Genomic DNA, 20800 nt, shown 5'->3' with positions numbered 1-20800 from the left:
TTTGATGGTTGAAAATGGCGACGCCCATGGACAGCACCACGCGTCAGGGCGATGTTGGGAGAAGGTGTGTCATAGAAGCAACTGTAGTGACTGGTTTTGAGAGTATTGCAAGGTCTGAGGCGATACAGAAAATTCCTGGGTCTAAAGCTCACTGTGAAAGAGGCAGAATTTTCATCAATCTTCCGATATCGTCTGTTAACAAGGTGTGTAAATGCAACAACAACGTATTTGTAAACAAAATGTATGGTAATGTTATGATTTCGTATACAGACATTGCTCCGTCAGCATGGAAGCTCTCTTGTGTATTTCCTTCCTATGGGGACCAGATAAATTGGCTTTATTCTTTTAAGAGAAGAAAAATAGGCCGCCGTTCACCATTTCGGAGTACATCGGTAAGTAGGATGAAAAATATTGGCTGCCATGAATACCTCTACCTCTATTTGGGTTGAGCAGCCAAATATTTTGTCAACCAACACTAAGTGTACATGGAATGGTTTGACCTGTGTAAACACACCAGTTTTCAATCGGCTGTGTAGTTTGTCAAATCATTCAGCTGTCTTTTTGGTTATGTAGCCATGGTTATTTTGGAAACGTCATTTTGGGTGCATTTATAGTGGGCAACCTGTTAGTCGTCGTAGTCAAGTTGTAATCTAAAGTCCTGGTTGCCATGCAAAATTTTGTAACGATAATCCTATAAAGTATCATGTCTTGTGAAAAAGCCTCCTGGTACTGTCGCCAGTGATTTTAAGACAGTGGTCATTTTACTCATTGTTTAATCAGGTCACCTGAACACTTGAATTGTCATCAACATACAAACTCTTGGACTCCATAATTTGCAGTCAAATTTATTTCAGGTAGTTCAAAACTAAGTCAGTATATATAACCCAATTAAAAAAAAAATTGCATTGCAAACATTATCCAAGAGACTAAAAAAGTATGAAATGATAAACCACAAAAGTTTGCTAAAGGGCATGTTTCTAAAGGGGGAGATGATATGTGGATTTGACCAGCCCGAGGTATGTAGAAAGGTTGTTCACAGACTGCAGCGTGACACACCGTTCCTCACCACTTGGGTGAATCGTGTTGTCCCTGACTAGGGGTTGAGCAGCCATGATTATGACATATCCAAATATTTCTCAACCTACTAGTCAGTGTACTTCAACTAGTTTCATCCTACTCATTTCATATCAAATAATCATAGTGCAGAAAGCTGTTCTTTACGTGCTGTTTGTTTTTTCATCTTGTTTGCCATGAAGTTGTCAAAAGAAAACAAGAAAGCAATGCCTTTGCACTACCAATTATCAACATGGTATATACCCTTGTTCCTCAAAATTTTCATGCAGGGTTTTGTGAAGACTTTCAACCCATCCAGTGTAATTAAGTCTTCAAAATCAAATTACAAAGGTGCAGAAATTGTACTGGTAATTGCTCTTTCATAACTAAAAAGGTTGATCAATTTGGGCATTATTTTTATACTTTTTACTTAAATCATTGTAGCAAAACAATTTGATACTATAGTTGTCAAGCAAGAGTAAAAACCTAATTTGATCATGCTTTAGTATAGTATTTGTGTATCATGCATCTGATGAAGCACAGTCCTTCTGTATGTGGCTGTGTTTAATCTCTCAGAATTGTTTAAAGTTTCCTGTCTTGTCAGTATTAAGCTTCTGTGTGTATATCTACATCCTTGGATGGTTTTATACCATAGTTAAGAATTCTTCTTGTAGAGTGAAAATGAATGTTTTGAGAGAGCATTTGGAGACCAAGTATTGCATAGCCTTCCTGACACATTTCCGACTCTGCTGGAATCTACCGCCCATGAATGATTTTTATAGTTAAGACCTCCTGATAAAAAGGCATTTGGGACTGGCCCTAAAAATGGAAAGTCTTTTATGAACCGCTTCCTCATAATTCATTGTCTTTTTTGTACTGTGGAAAGTTTATGATGTGGTGATATATATGGTGTGGTGGCATAAACACTGAGATCAACAGTGTTTAGTGTATGTGTTCTTGTAGACTCTAATGCTCATGGTCAACTAATTGTTCAAAATCTAATCACTGCATCATGCTTGAATATCTGGATAGTATTTATATGCATCCTTCACAAGGGCAATATTTGTTATGTGTATTCATATCACTAGTATTGTCTTACATGCAACTATGTTAGGATTCTAATTTAAGGGATTCAGATCACTAGCCAGATAGGGCTGCATCTAGTGTAGGTTATGTACCCAATGATTTCACTATCCAATCAACTGCATATGAAAAAAAAAATCCTGTAAAACATCTGTATAAATGGTCTGGTGTATATATCACATACATAAGATTAAATACCTTTTCGCATGTTTGCAGGGTGTTTATTCAAGCATATTCTGAATGCATTATTGTGTGTTAATTGATAAATTATACTTTTTATGAAGCCTTGAAACTGACCAATCCAACCAATGTAGTTAACATTTACACACATCAGGCCAGGGGCGTATACTTTGACCACTGAATATGAAGTGTGCCGCCAACAATTTTATTTTGCCTTTTACCGTTGAGCTGATCCATAAAACCCCAATATGGAATTGAATAAAATTGAAAATCCACCTTAAACTTAATTTTTTTTTAATGATTTTCCTGTTTTTTCAAGGCTTTCTGATCTTTTAAATAGGTCTTTAGCAGGAAATATTTCTGGGACAGTCCACATTTCCCACAAATTAGATGATTTTTAGTTTTATTTTTATAATCTCCTGCGACTTTGAAAAAAAATTCATTTTGCCAGTTCCCTCTTTCACAAAACCTTGTATTTATAATTTTTCTCTTAAATGACATTTTATGGCATTTTAATCTAGAAAATGATTTTTAGGAGAAAAATTATGAGAAATATGACTTACGAAGTTTTGCGAAAGTGGCCCCTGTACAACAAAAGTGACCTAAGTGATGACTAGTTTCTCATTCTATGTGTGAATCCAGCAGGTTCAAACAATTGATGTGAAAAACTTTATTAGTTAAATAAACCATGTTTTTGCAGCTAAAGTAGGTAAGTGCGGTTATCAGTCTCACTTTGGTGTAGGACATTAGGCAAACCCTGAGGGAATCGGTCACACCTTCATAAATGTCACAGTCCACAGTCACAGTCCATCATTTTTTTTTTGTTCTTAAATTCTCATCCTTCTAATGAAGGCTTTTAAACCTGTAATTTTGAGTGCAGTCTATGCACTTTATTGTCAAGAAAAAATTGACATTGGTTTGGTAGGTAAATTTCTCATTTTCACAAATATATGCATATGGTCATCAGATGAACTCAGCGTATACTTAAATAAATACAAAGTAAACATTCAGGCCTGTAATTCCAGAATTCCAGTAAAAGATCCCATATTCTTCAAACATAATTGAAAATGGGAAGGATGTGATACAGTTATATATGTCAGGTCTTAAAATTTGAGCTATGCTATATCACACTCTCATGCCATCACAGTCCTGAAACAAAATCAATGCTAGACACCATAGATAATTAAGTATTTGTGGAGTATGAATTCAGGTGTTCAAACTCACTCCTGGTCTTCTGCGTATGTGTGATAACCACATTCTTATTAAAAAATTAAAACTTTTTTCCTGATATGTGTTGTTGGTTATTTATTGGCAGTGACCGAAATAAAATGGTGTTGTAAACTATCAGTGCTGATTGTTAATAGGTGGAAATCAAATGAAATAAGTAAATAATAGTTGCATTTTCCAGCTAAGAATATCGTATTGGTGTACGTCTTGGTTTGCGCCATTTATCCTGCATTTGCTAGCCCATGTTCTATCACCATAAATTATTTCATAATTTACGAGCTAGTATATGCAATAATTAATAATACTGAGTGTAGATATATTTTTGTTAATCGCTGTGCCTAAAACAGCATTTGCATTATGTGGTTTGTCGTATCAGCTCATCAAATGAAAATGTGACAAGCTCTATTGTACAAAAATTATATATTTTGACTTGTAAAATGATTGACAGACTTGTCTAGACTTTGTTTAATTCTACAAGGTGGTACAACAAATTTCCTCATGTTAATAAGGCTTCAGTGGTACTAGAAAATATGATTGCATTCCAGTTTGTTTTCAAATGTATAAAGAAAACGGCACATGACCAGTGCTTGAACCCAGCTTTTATTATGGCTACAACATTAAGTCGACAGATTTGTCAGGTGCCTGGTGAAGGGCAGAGTTTTATACTGAGCTCTTGGGTTCCCTCCTGCCATGGATGTCCTTTTAAGGGTGAAAAATTGTGCATCACCATGATCATACTTATTAAACACCAATCAAATAAAACTTTAACAAATTTTTATCTCTACCAAATAGAAATAACATATTGGAAGCTTATCAGTTAACATTTTGACCATCTGCTCTTTTGACAAATACTTTGAATTTTGTTCAAAGGTTTAGTTCAGTTGTTAACACCAAGGCTAGATACAAGTAATTTTATCAGTCCCTCTTTATTTCATTTGTGTATGTTTCCATTTTCAGATTCTTGGTCTTTCATCAGTTGATAACTGCTTTGTGGTTATGACACGATTTCCTGAAGTTGTCTTCTCCCAAAATGAGGTCAGACTTTCACTGTTAATTCTATTAGTTACCAGATATTCATATGTTACCTGATCGCCTTCGTATAAGTGAAATATTATTGAATATTAAATATTATTGAATGTGAAATATTATTAAAAATAAACATATTGGTGTTTGGCGTAAAACACCAATCAAAGAAATAAATATTTCAGCTGATGCAATGTATTAGATTTCCAAAGGTAAATTGTGGGAATTTTTTCGATTGTTGTTTGAATTATTTGTGTTCTTAGAACTCTTTTTTGCTTTTATTTGATCTAAATTTTATTTCATTTTTGTTTGTTTTTTTTTCTATGGTGGCATTATTCTGAAGCCAAAACTTTCAATTTTTTTGGACTGACTGAGGACTTTTTCTGTGTTTCCAGCTTGAGGCTATGGGGACCATCCGTAACCTTGTGAGAAGTGTTGATTGGGAAGTTGGCCTCAGAGCATGGCAAGAAATCTTTACGTTTGATCATCCCATTTTATATCAGCCTGAGGTAATACCAGAGGACCTTGGAGAGCCGCAAATTGTCTCTAGACGACCTCCAGCGAAAAAACAAAAAGTGGATCCTGAGTCAGAAGCAGATGAACATGTCATTGCTTCCAAAATGAATGAGCCAAATGAAGGAAGCACAGCAGCTTGTGATAAGAAAACAATCAGCACTGATGAAAATGCATTAACGAAAGCTGAAGGAAAATCTACATGTTCCTTGGAATCTTCAGATAGTAGCAAAGAGAAAGAAGCTCAAATCCCTTTAGAAAAGAATAGCAATTCTAGCACCGGTGAACAACCTGCAAGAACAAGACTTACAACTCATGACCCCTCGAAGCTAACTTTTCGAGTAACCTGTAACAGAACAGGGAAAAACCATTGCTTTCAGTCAATGTGTGCTGCAGCAAACTTTGGCGGTGCAATCCATCAGTATTTCCACTGGAACATTGATATGAAGAAATTTGATGTGGAGGTCATGCTAAATATTGATGGGTCAAATGTGAGTGCTTGCCTTGGTTTGACTAAAGAAAGTCTGCACAGACGACACATCACACACTTTGGACCAACCACACTGAAACCGACGATAGCTTACAACATGCTGAGGTAATGAAAGATGACTTTTAAAGTATCACATACTTCATATTTAAATATTTAAGGTATGTTTGAAGTCTAACATTAAACAAAAGCTTCATTAGTATTATAAGTTTCTTTTATGTTACAAGATGAGAGGAACTTATTAAATAAACACTGTAAATCTCCAACCTTTTTGACCTTGAAAGTACTTTTTTCAGTGGAATTCATGTGTGCAATTTTTATGAACATGACACCAAAAATTATTTGTATGTGTCATTAGATATGCAAGATTCATAAAACTGTGCAGATTATGTTTATACACTAAGTAGTTCTCTCAGAATGTTTCAAAACTTAGGTCTCAGTGGTGGTTGAACAGTTTGGAGAATTTAGGGTACCGGTAAATATTTCTGCAAATATTTCTCAAAGAAGGAATGGAATTCCTGTTGAGAAAAATTATATTTTACATGTAGTGTAAAACATTAAATTTCAACATGTCCCTAATAATGTAGGGAGCAGTTTGCGTGTATACTGGCATTTGTAGTCTTTTCGAACTGCAGTGTATATTTATTTCATCTGGTTATTGAAATGAATGCAGTGCTCCAAATTTTTGTTAACCTCTCCTTGTATATTTGATCCCAAGGAGATATTCACTGCATTTTAGTGTGTGGCTTGAATTCACCAGAGAGATGCTGATGGGATCTTTGACCTGAATTCTCTCCTACTCTCTTCAATCTGTGGGCTGAGCTGAAGGATGCAATGGGGGTGTTAATCACTAGGGCATAATTGATCACATACTCTTTCAGAATCCCTGTTGTACATGTATTTCTAAACTTCATGGAGAAGTCTTCAACGTACCTGTAGTATTAAGTATATGTGTATAAAAATAACATGTCCAAAGTGCTAAATATTTTGTTGAAAAGGTGGAAATGTTTTGTGTTATATCTCTTTTGTTCTCCATGTAGTTCTTTAACTTGTTGAGACTGATTTCATCTAAATGTTCTCTTTTGCATTAGTTAGAATGTGTATTTTACTGGTACTTTAGCAATTCCAATGTGAATCCATTTTTACTGGGCCCTCTAGGGCTATGGAGCTGTAATATTGTCATGGACATGTGCATTTGTCATCGTAGTTATTAGTGCCAGTGTTATTAAAAACTACTATACATTAAATTCAAAACTCAAACATTTTGATTATGTCCTGCATGAGAAAGTTTGTCATTAATTGGTGTTCTACAGCAGGGAACTCCTCTTTCCTGCACCAAATAAACTCTGAACCAGTATAGAGTTAATCAACAGTTCAATAAGTAAACAAATCAATCCATCAATCAAAACTGAAAGTTACAGCTGTTACACTTTGATTAAAAAAATTCTAAAATTTTGTCAAAAATGTTTCAGTCATCATTTATTTTCTATATAAGATGTAGTGTGTAATATTTTAGTGTTACTGTACAGTTGTAACCTGAATTAATTTCTATCTTATAAAAGTGACTGGATTTTTTTTCTCTGTCATTGCTTTGGCCCACTATCAGTGGCTGACTTTGGTCACTGACAGTGTATTCAAATTGTTATACATTTTAACAGGATGTGAATTATGTGCAACTTTTAGTATTTCCAGAGTATACAGTGATCCTTTTCACATGTTTGCAAGGTGTCTAATCAAGCATATTCTGAAGGCATTATTTTGTGCAGACTGATGTGATTATACTTTTTGTAAAGCCCTGAAGCTAGCCAAACCAACCAATGAAGTCACATTTAAAAAGTGCATAAATCACACTGAAAGTTGCTCTTTCATATGCGAAAGGTTGAGGAATTAGGGGTAAGTTGAACATAACGGAAATCAATACCTGCACATGTTCAAATGACTGATGATTGCTTGCATGCTAAAACTGCATTCATTAAACTGTGTCTCATTTACAAGTTACTGATGTAGTTATCACCATTTCTTCTGGAAATGTTAACAGGTTATATTTCAAAATTTAGGTGTGCTAATAACACCTGACGTGATAAGAGTAATGATTCCCAGCTCACACCTCATCATCTATAAAAGGTACAGTGATGTCAGAGGCAGTATGGCCACGGCCGAACTACTTTTCATCCCCCAAAATACAGTAAATAAAGTCGAACTAATTTAATGGCGTCCAACAAAACGAAGGCCCATCCACACATGTTCGCACTGTAGACCATAAAGCACATAAAACTACGAGGGATCTATGTGAGGAATAAAAACTCCATGAAATGATTTAAGGGCATCTCCAGCCATCTAGCATTCCAAAGCTTCAGGGGCCCAGACCCTCACCTTTTGTGCTGGGATAGTCGGCCAACTTCCAGCGTGCTTGAGGTGTAAAATCACAACCCACTCAAAAACAAAAATTACGGCCTGAATGGGCCTACTAAAATATTATAATATACCTAAACACAAGCTTGGTGCATTTGAGTTTCTCACCTCTAGACTATGCCTTCAGCTTTGGCTTACATGCCTAGGCAGGGCTCAGTATGTATATTGGCTATTATTCTTTGTAGTATGTAAGCTACCACTGTCTGCATATTCAAAAACAAGCCAACAATTACAGCTTTTGAATCAAAGTCTCGGCCATTACAATTTAGTCATGTGAATAAGACAGTGATCTAATTTCATGAAACTATTCCTATATAGATGGACTTTATTCCCTGGTATGGCCTGTCCTGTTTAAACTTGAAGGTGATGTAAAGCTGTAGGCCTACATATTCATTATTGCTGTTTTTTCTGTTGATACATGTGTATATATAGGCATGTATCACATTGTCAACAAAAAATAGGGGAAAATGGACTTCTTGAGACAGTAATTGAGGGATTCACTCGGATGTCTCTGGAGAGTGTAATTGGATTAATTCACGCCAGCAAAATTGTACATAGGGGCGTATAGGTGTAACATTGTGGAATAATATTGGTTTTTGGTACATATATGGTCAGTTCTTAAATTGATGTTTTATGAGAAATCTCCTTTTTTATTTTTTACATGGATCCTGGGTGTGACTTCAAATTAAATATTTCAATTTGGCTTAGTCTAGATTGCATCTCTGCCAGTGTCCTTTCATCAAAATAATTAAGTATTTAGTAGGGAAATTCATCTGGCTTTAAAACAGATACTGGTAATGAAATTATCTCTGGTTGATTTTTTTTTTCGTTACCCAGACATCCTGGTGGTTGCATTCCTACACTAACTGTAATTATAGCTGAAGAAATCGGATGAAATTATTTTTACTTTACACTCCTTTCCTAGTTAATGACGATTCTGTATAGGCATTCTCAGGCAGGGTGTTTAATCAGTCAGTTGCCATAGTGATAAAGTAAAGATTTTTAGCAAATCTCATAAGTTCTCAGAAGTTCACATATAATCCTCATCTCTTACTTGCATACCAAATAAATCAGATATAGATGTCATGACTGATATAGATGTCATTTAGAAAGTGGATTTAAGTATCAGTATTATTGTTATTAGCAATCACACTTTCTGGTGCTGATATTGGCGGAAGCCACACTGGGTTTTGAACCAGCAACATCAAAGTTAGGCATCCAGTCGCCAGCAGGATGCTGGTTTGGAACCTGCAGTGGTCTCCATAGATTTAGTCAGAATTTGAAATCAGGCCATCTTATTTCCAATTTTCTTCTATTTTCATCTATGTCTCCCATTTTAATTTTGTGAGAACATGGTGTCTGAAAGACACTGAGACACCACTTGGCTAAACCTATGATGGTCTCAGCCAATTTTCAGTACTAGAATCTGAGATATATCCAGAAAGTGTAATCTCTAATAATGATGATACTGATAGTAAATAAATGTATTCGTTTTTTCCTAGATGCTTTTCCTTGAATGTCTTAAAATACTGATATGTGGAAAAGATTATAAGATAATTTTTTTTTGTCAGATAGTATGTTTTTCCAAATGGCGAACATTGTGCTATAATTATAAGTCCTTTGTATTGGTGTATTTTAGTTGTTCATGTGATTCTAACTTATTAAAGATGTACTGAGACCATAAGTAACTGCAGATCCTAGCAAAGAAAACACAACGTTAACTTTTTAGGAGCAAGGGAACTGAAATAGCTACACATGGATCAAACTCTTTAAGATTCAGAATCTGTATAGTGTATGTAAGTGCAGATTGTGAATTGAAGCTTCCTGGTTGAATTGGTAGCTGTGTCAGTTATCACTTGACTGAGCCATCTGTCTGGCTGTTACGCTAAGTACTGATTGTTGGCTCAGGGGAATTTCTTCAGGAAGGTGACTTTGACAAATTCCGTCGAGCTGAATACAAGCAGAAATATCGACAAATTCTGTTGGATCTATTGTGTTATCCTATGGGCTGTCTGGTGCCCAATATCCGGGCATTAGGAGACATCCACGATCGCCATTCTGGGAGTCAAAGTGTTAGAGGGAGACAAATCGTTTCTTTTTGTTCACTGGGACAGTTCAGATGTCCAGGTTAAAGTTCATTACTTGTGTAATCCCACTAGCTGAGTGCAAATGAACTAACTGAAGTGGATTTCAGGCAGATTTGTTGAAAGGGAAATAGCATATCAGAGTATCTGCTAGATGTCGAGTGAAATTGTGAGACATTCACAAATCTTCTTTGTTTTCTACATGTAGTTATCTTTATATTATAAATTGATGTAGGAAAAGATTTCTCACACCAAAATAACACTTTTTGCATTGTGTGTAGATGAAAGTTTATATTTTTAAAATTATTTTTAATTATTCATCCTGATATATTGAGCATGTTAACTGATCAATTCTAGTATCTTTAAATTAGGTACTGTATAATATATGTCACTGTGTACTTTTGCAGACAGCATTTATAGATAAACACACCATTTTCAATGAATAAGAAACATATTATTTGTGTACCAAGCAATTCAAATTTGACTTGATTATTGGTGACAAATGAAACACCAGAGGTTGTACTTCTTTTGCACTTATTTTTTTCCTGTTGTTTGAGTCAGAAGGCAACATGGTTATATGTGAAAGATGTATTAGCGTACTTAAGCAAAATGTGTCAGTGCCCATCTGATTAGTATCAATTCCGAAGCTAATACTGCACATTTTGAAGCATCTGGTGACCACTAAACCAGCTGGAATAATGGATTTGTTCTGGGATTGTCTCAAGAAGTTAATTCATAAAACATGCTATTCATGTTCTAAAGAACAGTAAAAGTAAATGCAAATATGACGTCTTTTCCCAAGGATATGAAGATTCTTTCCAAAGTTGATGTTAGGTGAATTAGCACTGCAGATTTAATACACTGGTACAGAATTCTCTTAATTTCATTTCTTGTAACCACAGGTTGTATTGTCTGATCTTTAGCAGTCAAAGAATTTCAATTCATGCCAAATTCAGTCATCCCGAGCTGAATAATTTTTGATTCATGATCTTAGGAGTGTTATCTTTTCTTGAAAAGCTGTCTTGCTATTAAAGTCTAAGAAAACTATGTAACGTTAACAGCCTAGGCATAAATTTCCTTCTTTATCATGATGCCTTGGTGCTCTGTAAACATTGTTTGGAACGGTGTGCTTCTGACAAATGGATAATGAACACAACACGGATTAGGGTAAACGACCTAACATTTCGCTCTCATAAGTACGTTTTTAAAGGCGTAAACTGTTGGCATATACTATTCCGTTTGATGCTGAAACTTTTGTCCAGTAGGATATTATCCTGCCCTCCAAACAAGCCTCTCAACACCTTTCTAGGATTAGCATAACTCTTAAGATCACACAAAATTTGCAACTTTGTCATGGGTGAAATTTTAGATCATTTACAGTAAACGGTTTTCGTCTTCTCTGGTAGCATGCTTCTAAGAGAAAACTATGGGTTAAATAGTGAAGAATTGGTTGATGGGATTCACAGTTGATGCCCAGCTATGTCATTAGTCACACAGTACCTCTTGATTCCAATCAATAATCGGTCGCTTTAGTCTGTTTAGTTTGTCTTTTGTGTGGCTGGGAAAGCCGTTATTCTGTCAACAGTTCCACGCTCTTAAAACACAGAGTTACAAGATGCCCTAAGACTTCATAACGGCTGTTACGTGGCAAACTTCTGAAGCGATTACTTGGGCAAAGGTAACAGAAGCCCACTCAATTCAGTGTTGAGATTGCCCTGCTGAAGCTGTCTGTCAACTGATTAAAGACCTGCCCCCTAAGGCCATCTCCATCAACGTCACTACCCATGTTTCTTTTACTTTGTCCAGCGCTCTGCAAATTACTGCATCTTGCGCCTCATTGCGTTTCTCCTTCACATCACCTTGCCTCCATCAATTCGTCATTTGAACGTTTACGTGTCAGAGGGTTGTGATGGCAAGTTTCTCAATTCAATTCCCTTGAATGCAACTTCCAGAATACTAGCGTATTATTGAATTCTGGGTGGTGTCTATCTCTTTTGTGTCATTTGAATTAATTGATGGCGATATTCTTGCATGAGTGAAAGCGATTTTTGCAGAACTTAATTAACGCATATAGGATAATTTAATCAGTGTAACACCTCCATTGCATCTACTCCTCCCACACTTTCATCCCTAGGGACAAAAATCAAAATAAATCATCTGTGCTTTTGTAAACACTTTGCATTTTAATGTGTTGGTTTTTTTTCCTCATTTCTTTCAGAATGTGTAAAATCCGGGCAGGTGATGTGGTATGTGATCCAATGTGTGGAGGTGGAACCATTCCAATTGAGGTAAGGTTCTCTACGCAGGGACAGAGGGTATTAAAAGAGGAATTTCATTTTTGGCATTATGCATGTATCCTGTTTTGCATCCACAAATTTTATCCAGGTTCTCAAAGCAGGAACATAGAGAAAATACCAAACATTTTAATTTCAACCGTCGTGTTCTACACTTTTGAACATGTTAAAAATTTTCATGTTAAAAATTTCATTCCTTGCATTATATCCTGTTTCGAATCCACAAATTTTACCTATTGTCTAAACACTTAAGTCCTCAAACTGTTTTGTATATACAGATTCTCATCGGTACAGCTAAAAATTAATATCTCATCACTAAAATTTGCAAAGAAGTTAACATCGTGTCACTATCAAAAACTGTTCCACAACAAGCTGTTTTATTCATAAAGTTTTATTTATTGTAATGTGTCTGATGTGAGTTTTTTTTTAACTTTTAAAGTTTGCATATTTGTGTGTTGAATAAAGTCTTATTGAGTCAGTGTATGTGCCAAATGTTGTGGATGCTCTCTCAAAATAAAAACATGATTGAGTGGTACGTGTATATATACATGGTCTTGATATACGTGTGTGCAGTTAAAGCCATATCTGACGGTTGAGTTAAAATCAAACAAATATTACTACCATAATAGGTTAACTTTTGACTGGTAAAGGTATTTTATTGTGTGAGTCTGTACTCATGTTTTCTTTAAAGGAGATTTCCTATAAAAGGTATATGTAGACCTAAAGAATTCCATGCAAACTTTATAGTTCATAAGACTGGAAAAATGGATATTGTGACTAGATCCGGCATTCATTGTGAAAGATTTTTTGTTTAAAGGAGATAGATTTATTAACTTAAAATTTAAAATATCATTCAGTCTTTTATGTAGAAACCTGGTTTGATCCTGAGTACAGTTTTAGCTTACTACCAAGACTTTAAACACATCACATGTGGCTTGGTGCTTGCTCTTGGTGATGAGGATAAATTTGGAAGCACAGGAGCAAGTGTTATAATACAGAAATATTTACACTAAAACAATATATATTTTGTATATAGTGTTATAATACAGAAATATTTACACTAAAACAATATATATTTTGTATATAGTGTATATTGGGTGTCTTCAGCATTTTGTTTTATTGAGGAAGCACTTGTCATGGTATTTGTAGATGGAGGCACCATTATGATGTATAGCCATAAGAATGTGGAAAGTAGTAATTGATCAGTCTGTTTGGAGTTCCTTTCAGGAAGTTTTCTTTTAATGTACCACTTATTCTCTTTGCGTACAAGATATTCTGAAATACTCCTTGGGCTGAAATTGACTACAGCTCTAATAGCTTAGATTTACATTTTTGTGATGCTGACAATCGTATATCAGTTTGATTATCAAATGAAGAAGAACAACGTAAGCATTTCAGAATGATGCCTTTGATGACTGCCTTGTTGTGTTTCCAAACAAGTGATTTATTTCTGATTTATATCTGGCGGTTTGATCTGTGACAGATACTTCTGGTAGTGAATTACTCCGTGAAATTGATTTTTGTCAGAATCTTGTGTGGAGCTGGTTGAAGTGTGGCTGGCATCGATTGGACCATGTCTGATTACATCCATACAGTCTGAGCAGACCAACCACATGAAACAACTGTTCAAACAAATATGGCACCATCCAGTCTTTAAGACACTTCATGAGGAAATTCTTTGATACACACAACAGATGTATTAATTCTTCAGATCTCCTCTTCTATAGAGTACACCACTACACATGCAGTGCAAATGTAAGATATTGGAATTTATGATCTTGTGAAATGCTTATAATTCAATAAAAAATTGAACTTTATGAAAAGTGTTCCAGAATATATTTGCTCATTGCTCCTTTCAAACCCCTTTGGGTAAACACTGGTTCAGAGTTTGGTAACATATGGTGTAAATTTTATCACACAAATTTTAAATATCCTGCTCCCATACTAAAAAATAATAAAGCGATAAAATATTAATGTGACATTAATATGTGACATTTTTTCAAGGTTGATAAATTTTGGCCTTTTATAGTGTTAGAGGTTTCTTTCTTTCGTGTAACATGAAGGCAAATATTCTGATGCTTGTTTGAACTTATATAAAATAATTTAAATAAATCTCTAAAAGAAAAGAAATGAAAAAGATTAAATATACTTTTTTAAAAAATCAGAAGAACAAAACAAAAGAAATAATAGAAGTTTACTGAAGTTTCAGGTAAAGGATTTGGTCTACCACTGTTTTCCGTGTAAGCCTCTTGTCTTGCCATTAGATTGATGACATTCCTCTGACTTGATTGTTTTGTGATACTGAAGGTTGATGAGCTTTGAGACACATGGTGATTGCTCGAAGAGAAGTAGTGATGTGGAACTCACCAGGTGGCTGGTCGATTACGTCCCATCTAACCCAGTTGCATGGTCTCTGAAGCCTTTGCAAGTGTCTGGCCAAATCATGAGCTCAGGTGATAAATGGAAAATTTATTGCGTATTTGTTACCAATCTGAAAATTCATCCTGAGCATGCTGATATGGTTGGAGGGATATTGTTGTAAAATGCTTACAAAGCAGAAGCATCCAGTCGGTCGTTTCCCATGGAAGACAAATTGGTCTTATGATGGATTGCAAGTTGATGTGCTGGCAGTAATTCAGTTAGCTAAGTCGAACAAATAAAATGCAAGGGATGGGCTTCATTCAGTCGAGTGGGTGTTGTGGGACATTGTCTGGAAATATAAGGTAGTGTTCTGCTGCAAACTTTGTGTGAGTTTTCATTTTATTTTCTGATCGGAGCTTCAAGATATTTTATGTATTTTCCTACTGGTATATTAAATCTGCTTTAGACATGAGGAATTGTACATGTACATGCACTTTCTGTTGTAGAGAGGTGTGGTCTTCATACAGTTTTTATGTTGCAGTACACTCAAACATAATTTGCATGTCTTAGCAGAGGAACCATTCTTGCCAGTTGATTGCTCATGTATAAATGTACAGGTACGATTTTTACACGCACATGTATGTATGTGCTTCGATGATACACTGATCAGTGTGTTGTCCTAGGACTAAGCTCTCTCATAGAGCTGATCTCTTTGAATAACAATTGAGTACAGCCATAAACTGGTTGATGTGTCTTGCCTGAAACCAAATAAGCAGTTGGAGAGTTATGGCAACAATTCCATATGATATTTGATCATGAACTATAATATAATTAATGGTATTTAGGTGTGTGTCTCGCAGTAAAAGGCCCAGCCAATTTAATCATGCATTCAGAAAGCTTGTAACCATGCAAAGAACACAGGGCATTCTGCCTCAGGTAGATGTTAACCTGTCAGACTGTGGTACACATGTGCTTGATTATCGCAGCAGTTTCAACCCACACCTTAAAGCCCATCTGCTTAGATTACCTGTGCAAAATTAATTACCTATCATTAAAATTACATGTCTGAACAAGGAGGGGATTTCAAGGTATTATCCTTGGGGTGAACAGCTGTCATTAAAAACTCAAATTTCACTAATCCAACATCTTTATGTATAAAGTAACCGGGAGTAGGCAGATTCTCTTAGTAATGAAAGACAATTCATTTTACAGCGGCATGTTAACTTGTATAATATATACTCATGTGGACATATTGTCTAAGGATAAAATTCCGTTAAACAAGTAATTCAACAAAGTAATGAGGTAATCTCTGTAAATAATGGATAGGGAAAGAGAAAAGTTTGTCATTTAAAAGACAAAAGACCCTATTGGATGCCAGACCCTGGGATCATTAAGTGCTGTCCTTAAATGAAGTCAGACACAGTTCTGACTTCAAAACAACTTACTGTGCTAAAATTGTGAATTGCCTTAGCAATGTTATACTTTAATATGACAAAATTGTGTTCAAGTTTAAATCTAAGTTTAGGAATGTTACCACAGATTAGGACTATTCAGTCAGATTTACGTCCAAGATACCTGCAGCGTTGTTACCCTGAGGAGGGTGCTATTTCTTGAAACCTTCAGAATCTCTAATAGTCTCAGATCTATGATCAATAAATAAACTTTCAGAATCATGAAAGCTTCTCAACTTAGCAATGGATAAAATCTAAGGTCATTTGCCATATTATAAAACATTTATTTGCTTGTTATACAGACTGTTAAATAGCAGTATTAAGCACGGCTTTGTGAACTGGCAGTAGCCTGTGCAAAACAGTAATAACATAGGATTCCTGAAAAATGTTAGAAATACTGGATCGCTCTTTGCTATAGAAGCACATGCATAGGTGGTTGCAGCTGTTAATTATCCACTGGACAGCGGTCAGCGCTGTAGTAACAGTCATCCAATTACATTCCATAAAATTAGCTGGTGTCAGAATATAATCATGCACTAACAGCTGAAATAATGTTAACAATGTAATATAACCAGCTTGATTGGCAGCCATTTTGAAAAATGCTGACCTGCTGACAAGTAATTTGTCATTTTCGGAGTTGTCAATCAGATTACTTTTCTGACAGAAATTGTGATGAATGTCTGATTGGTAACCAGGCAAAGTGGTCATTCCTTGTAGTTATTTAATTAGGGCTAAAACTTCAGCAAGGAGCTCTGATTGTGAAATCAAGCACACTGATATGTGGTTTCTCCTAACTTGTGAAAGAAGGCCTGTACATCGTGTCATAGTCAGTGATGGCCTAGACGGGTTTATGCCAGTACATCATGATACTTCTGAGGAATCGAGCCGTCTCCACTTACCCATACCTGCATGAATAGTTTGTGTGTACATACTGTTTACCTTGGTTAATCCAGCAATAATCCAGCAATAAAGCTAATTTTGTTATGCCCAAATTGTATATGCCCCAATATTACCTGTGGGTTTTAGTTCAAAGGAATGTCATAATTTGTATTGGTTATCTTATTAAAAAAATACACACCGCGCCAGAACATTGCATCAATGTTCTATAAAACGTGTTGTAAACTTTGTGTATCATGCATCAAATATTCAACTCTGTTATGTGTGATTTGATTGTTTCACCATATTTTGTCTGACATTACACATATTCATTAGCATTGCTTCCCAACAATCCTGAGGGTCCAGCCCATCGGCTACAGGAATCTAGTTATACATGGGTGCTTTCCTAAGTAAACACTCCAATCGTTGCACAAGCCTCTCATCAGACTCGTAGTAATGAGAAAGATTACATTGGTGAGCACTCTTGTCTGAGCAAAGATGACCATGTTATTGACCAGCGCTGTTGCTCCAGCAAGGCTGTTAATTGCATTATGTTCTTTGCTAATTGAAACAAAACACAAGTAAAACAAGGGTTAATTATGTGTTCTGCCTTGGTTTATAATGGCATTTACCTGAAGCATGAAACAGTTTGGTCAAACAATATTATGTTAGCGGTATTTAAGTGTAAGATGGTTTTATTAAGCTCTGGTAGTTTGTTTAGAAATTTGACGGCAGAGAAAATGTCCATGTGCTTTTGAACTTACAGTGCAAATGAACTGCAGCGGTTTTCTGGGAATTCAGTATAACCTACCATGTGGAATCAGTGGTAGGTATATTTGATAAAAAAATTAAAATCAAATGGAGTGTTTATATTGTAAAGATGTTTTGGTATCAAAAACTCAAAAAATGTTTTGGTACCAGCATGCAACACTTACATATGCACAGTCATGTATATGCACTTATTATGTTAACAGGCAGCAGTAAATTGGCCACAAGCAGCACATGTGTGTGGAGAGATCCATACTCTGGGGGCAAACCGCACCATGGATAATATACAAGAGCTGAATAAGAAACGGCTTGCCAAGGGGAAGTAAGTCAGGTAGTGTCATATGGCTAGACTAGATGGGTCACTGGCTGCTGAAAGAAATAAGTTTTCAGAAATAAAGTTTACAGCATTTCCTTGGTAAGTCTATTTTAAAGTGTGTACCACTGCAGGATTGTATGACCCACATGTTACTTAGTATCCAGCAATAAGAGGTTTAACCCAGGCACTCCTGTTTTCTTTGCCCGTAAGACAGGACTAACAAGTTAGAAATGAAAATTACTGAGTATTACATTTTAACAAACGAAATCAAATGAATTAAATAAATAACACTTTCTGTATCCCTCAGACCCCCTGTTGTGGTTGATGCCATTCAGTGGGATGCCTGTGCTATGCCCTTTAAGGACTCCTCTGTGGATGTGTTCATTGCTGATCTAGTAAGTTTGTAACCAGTACATGCACTAAAGTATGTATACTTGATGTGAATGATGTATAGAGCAGCTCTTAGGAACTTAGTGCTGGCTACATTGTTATAAATGTGTCATAGTTTGTTCTGAAGTTGGTGTCTTGAAATGTCATATCATGTATGTTAGAGATGTGATATGGCATACATATGTGTTCCAGCACACACATATCTTACTAATGCATCTCAGAAAAAATAATGAAAGTAAATCATCAATGTATGATGACATTGACTGTTATAACCAAAGATTACCTTGACAGAAAATGAGCTTACCACATGTGCCAGTAATTATCTTGTCAAAGAGAAGTGTTTAACATTTAAATAGTAGAAAAAAGCTTTAGAGGTTTATAGTATTGTATTAACACAAAGTGTATTCATTGTATTCCTCTGTGTTGTACATGTATTACAAGATGTAGTTTATTGTAGTCCAATGTACTACTTCCAACTTTTCTGTCTCCTTGTTACAGCCATTTGGGAAAAGGTATGTAAAATGTGTTACAAACTTAATTACGTCAGATAAGGATAAATTTTATGCAGAGTACCTCAGCTGAAAATGTGATTAGCTTGGATGTTACCTTTCCTAACTTGGGTTCTCTCAGAGATGCGTCTATAACTGTAACTTGCCATAGTTGGTCATGACAACAGATATCTTACTGAGCACTAACTTTTACATGATAGCAACCATCTTGCAACAAGGTAACAGACCTCTTTTGCAAATAATAATGGATTTCTGATCGTTTCTGTAGAATTGGTCACAAGGTGGACAACTGGAAGCTGTACCCAGCCTCCTTGCTGGAGATGGCACGTGTGAGTCGGCCGGAGACTGGTCGAGCTTGTTTCCTCACGCATGACAAGAGGTGTATGATTAAGGTATGTCACGTCTAATGTGATCATGGCTGCTCTTTACTGCTCAACCACGATTGATCGGAGGTTTACCATTGCTATGCCAGTTTTCTCCACCCGTAAAACTGACCTCGAACATTTGTGAAAACCTGTACATCAATCAGTCAATCTGTAGGGAAAGGCTGCTGGATTAAACCGGCTTGCTTCTTTAACATACACTTTGTCAGTCGTTCTGAAAATTTTCTGCTCGGTGCAGTTTTTTAATATGTCATGTCTCTTAATATTGAAAATATTTGACCCAAGGGGAAAAATGGTTTTAGTGAAGAATTTGTGTTCACTTTCACAGACGATTCATGGGCTGAAAAAATTCTGGCGACAAGTGAGAAGTGTTGGAATTAACATTGGTGGGCTGTCTGCTGTTGTTTTCCTGCTGTACAGAACAGGTAAAACTGTCTCACCTGAGGATACTATACCTACGGCAGATGCTCTCAGAAAGCTGCCAGAGTGCCAGCCAACTGAAGCTTTACCCAGGGAAGTTGAAGAGGAGGAGAACATTGATTGAGCTTTGTTACAGTTTCAAGTGTCAGGCTGTCACATTCTCTGGGCATTTTGCTGTTAATGCTTTTTGAAACGTAACCTTTGCTCAGCAAATGTAGCAGGTGTTGATGTTCACTCATCTCAGTCAGTTTCAGATCACAGTAACTTAGTTACTGTCAAAGTTATGTTTTTAATGGTCTTACATTCAGAGGTAATCAGTCAATACAAAAGAAAGCTGAATTTTTAAAACTTTTTTGATCTCTTCAGAGTACTCCTTCCAATGCAGCTGCGACTGCTGCTGCAAAAAAGTGAACATGTGTAAGCAATAGGGTTAGGTTAGGGTTTTCACATTTTGATAAATTTGGTAGTTTATTGCTTTAAACCTGGTTTAAAGGTTTCTCCCTATCTGAAATGGGAAGAGCAATGCCATCAGAGCATGTCCTTAGGGGAAAGTAGACTGCTTAACTGTAAAAGTAAATGGTCCCAAATAAATCTTGTTGACTTAATGATCTGCAGTAGTTGTCTCCCCTTTCAATGTCATGTTTAATAGGAAAGGCAGTGAAGGCTTATAACCTTGCGTCAGAATTACTGGGATTCTAACTTGCCAGCAAAGTATTTTCCGACCATGTACATGTAGTCTTTAACTCTGGCCATTTGGGATTCTAGTTTTCATGTAACCCCTGGCTCTTGTAGCGTATGTACCAATGAAACAATGCTTTGGATTCTGAGAGTTCTATTGATTATGGAAAGGTTTTTTTTTAGGTGATATCCTATTAGAAAATGTCTCAACAAAACAAGTAGAATTTTGACCTTTGGTGGAAATGTAGTGCATGTGATGGTAGTAATTACATCTTTCATGGAGAGTTCATAA

General features: G+C 35.9%; 1 protein-coding gene across 1 annotated transcript; it reads left to right on the top strand.

Moving 5' to 3' along the window:
* Nucleotides 1-14: 14 nt before the first annotated feature.
* LOC135470959 (tRNA (guanine(6)-N2)-methyltransferase THUMP3-like) lies at nt 15-20800 on the top strand. The gene is made up of 9 exons (XM_064750007.1): nt 15-203; nt 4501-4578; nt 4962-5674; nt 12281-12350; nt 18019-18134; nt 18436-18532; nt 19017-19030; nt 19296-19419; nt 19739-20800. Exons 1-9 carry the CDS (start codon nt 15-17, stop codon nt 19952-19954), a joined length of 1617 nt encoding a protein of 538 aa, XP_064606077.1. The 3' UTR covers nt 19955-20800.

The sequence above is a fragment of the Liolophura sinensis genome, chromosome 7, assembly GCF_032854445.1.
Source record: "Liolophura sinensis isolate JHLJ2023 chromosome 7, CUHK_Ljap_v2, whole genome shotgun sequence".
In the NCBI taxonomy this organism is placed as follows: Eukaryota; Metazoa; Mollusca; class Polyplacophora; order Chitonida; family Chitonidae; genus Liolophura; species Liolophura sinensis.
The sequence above is the reverse complement of the archived record's forward strand: the minus strand, read 5'-3'. Positions and strand labels throughout refer to the sequence as shown.

Coding starts and splice junctions, on each gene's coding strand:
- LOC135470959 (XM_064750007.1), top strand. CDS start 15: ATGGCGACGCCCATGGACAGCACCACGCGTCAGGGCGATGTTGGGAGA. Junction 4,579..4,961: donor TTGTCTTCTCCCAAAATGAG/GTCAGACTTTCA, acceptor CTGTGTTTCCAG/CTTGAGGCTATGGGGACCAT. Junction 12,351..18,018: donor GTGGAACCATTCCAATTGAG/GTAAGGTTCTCT, acceptor TTATGTTAACAG/GCAGCAGTAAATTGGCCACA.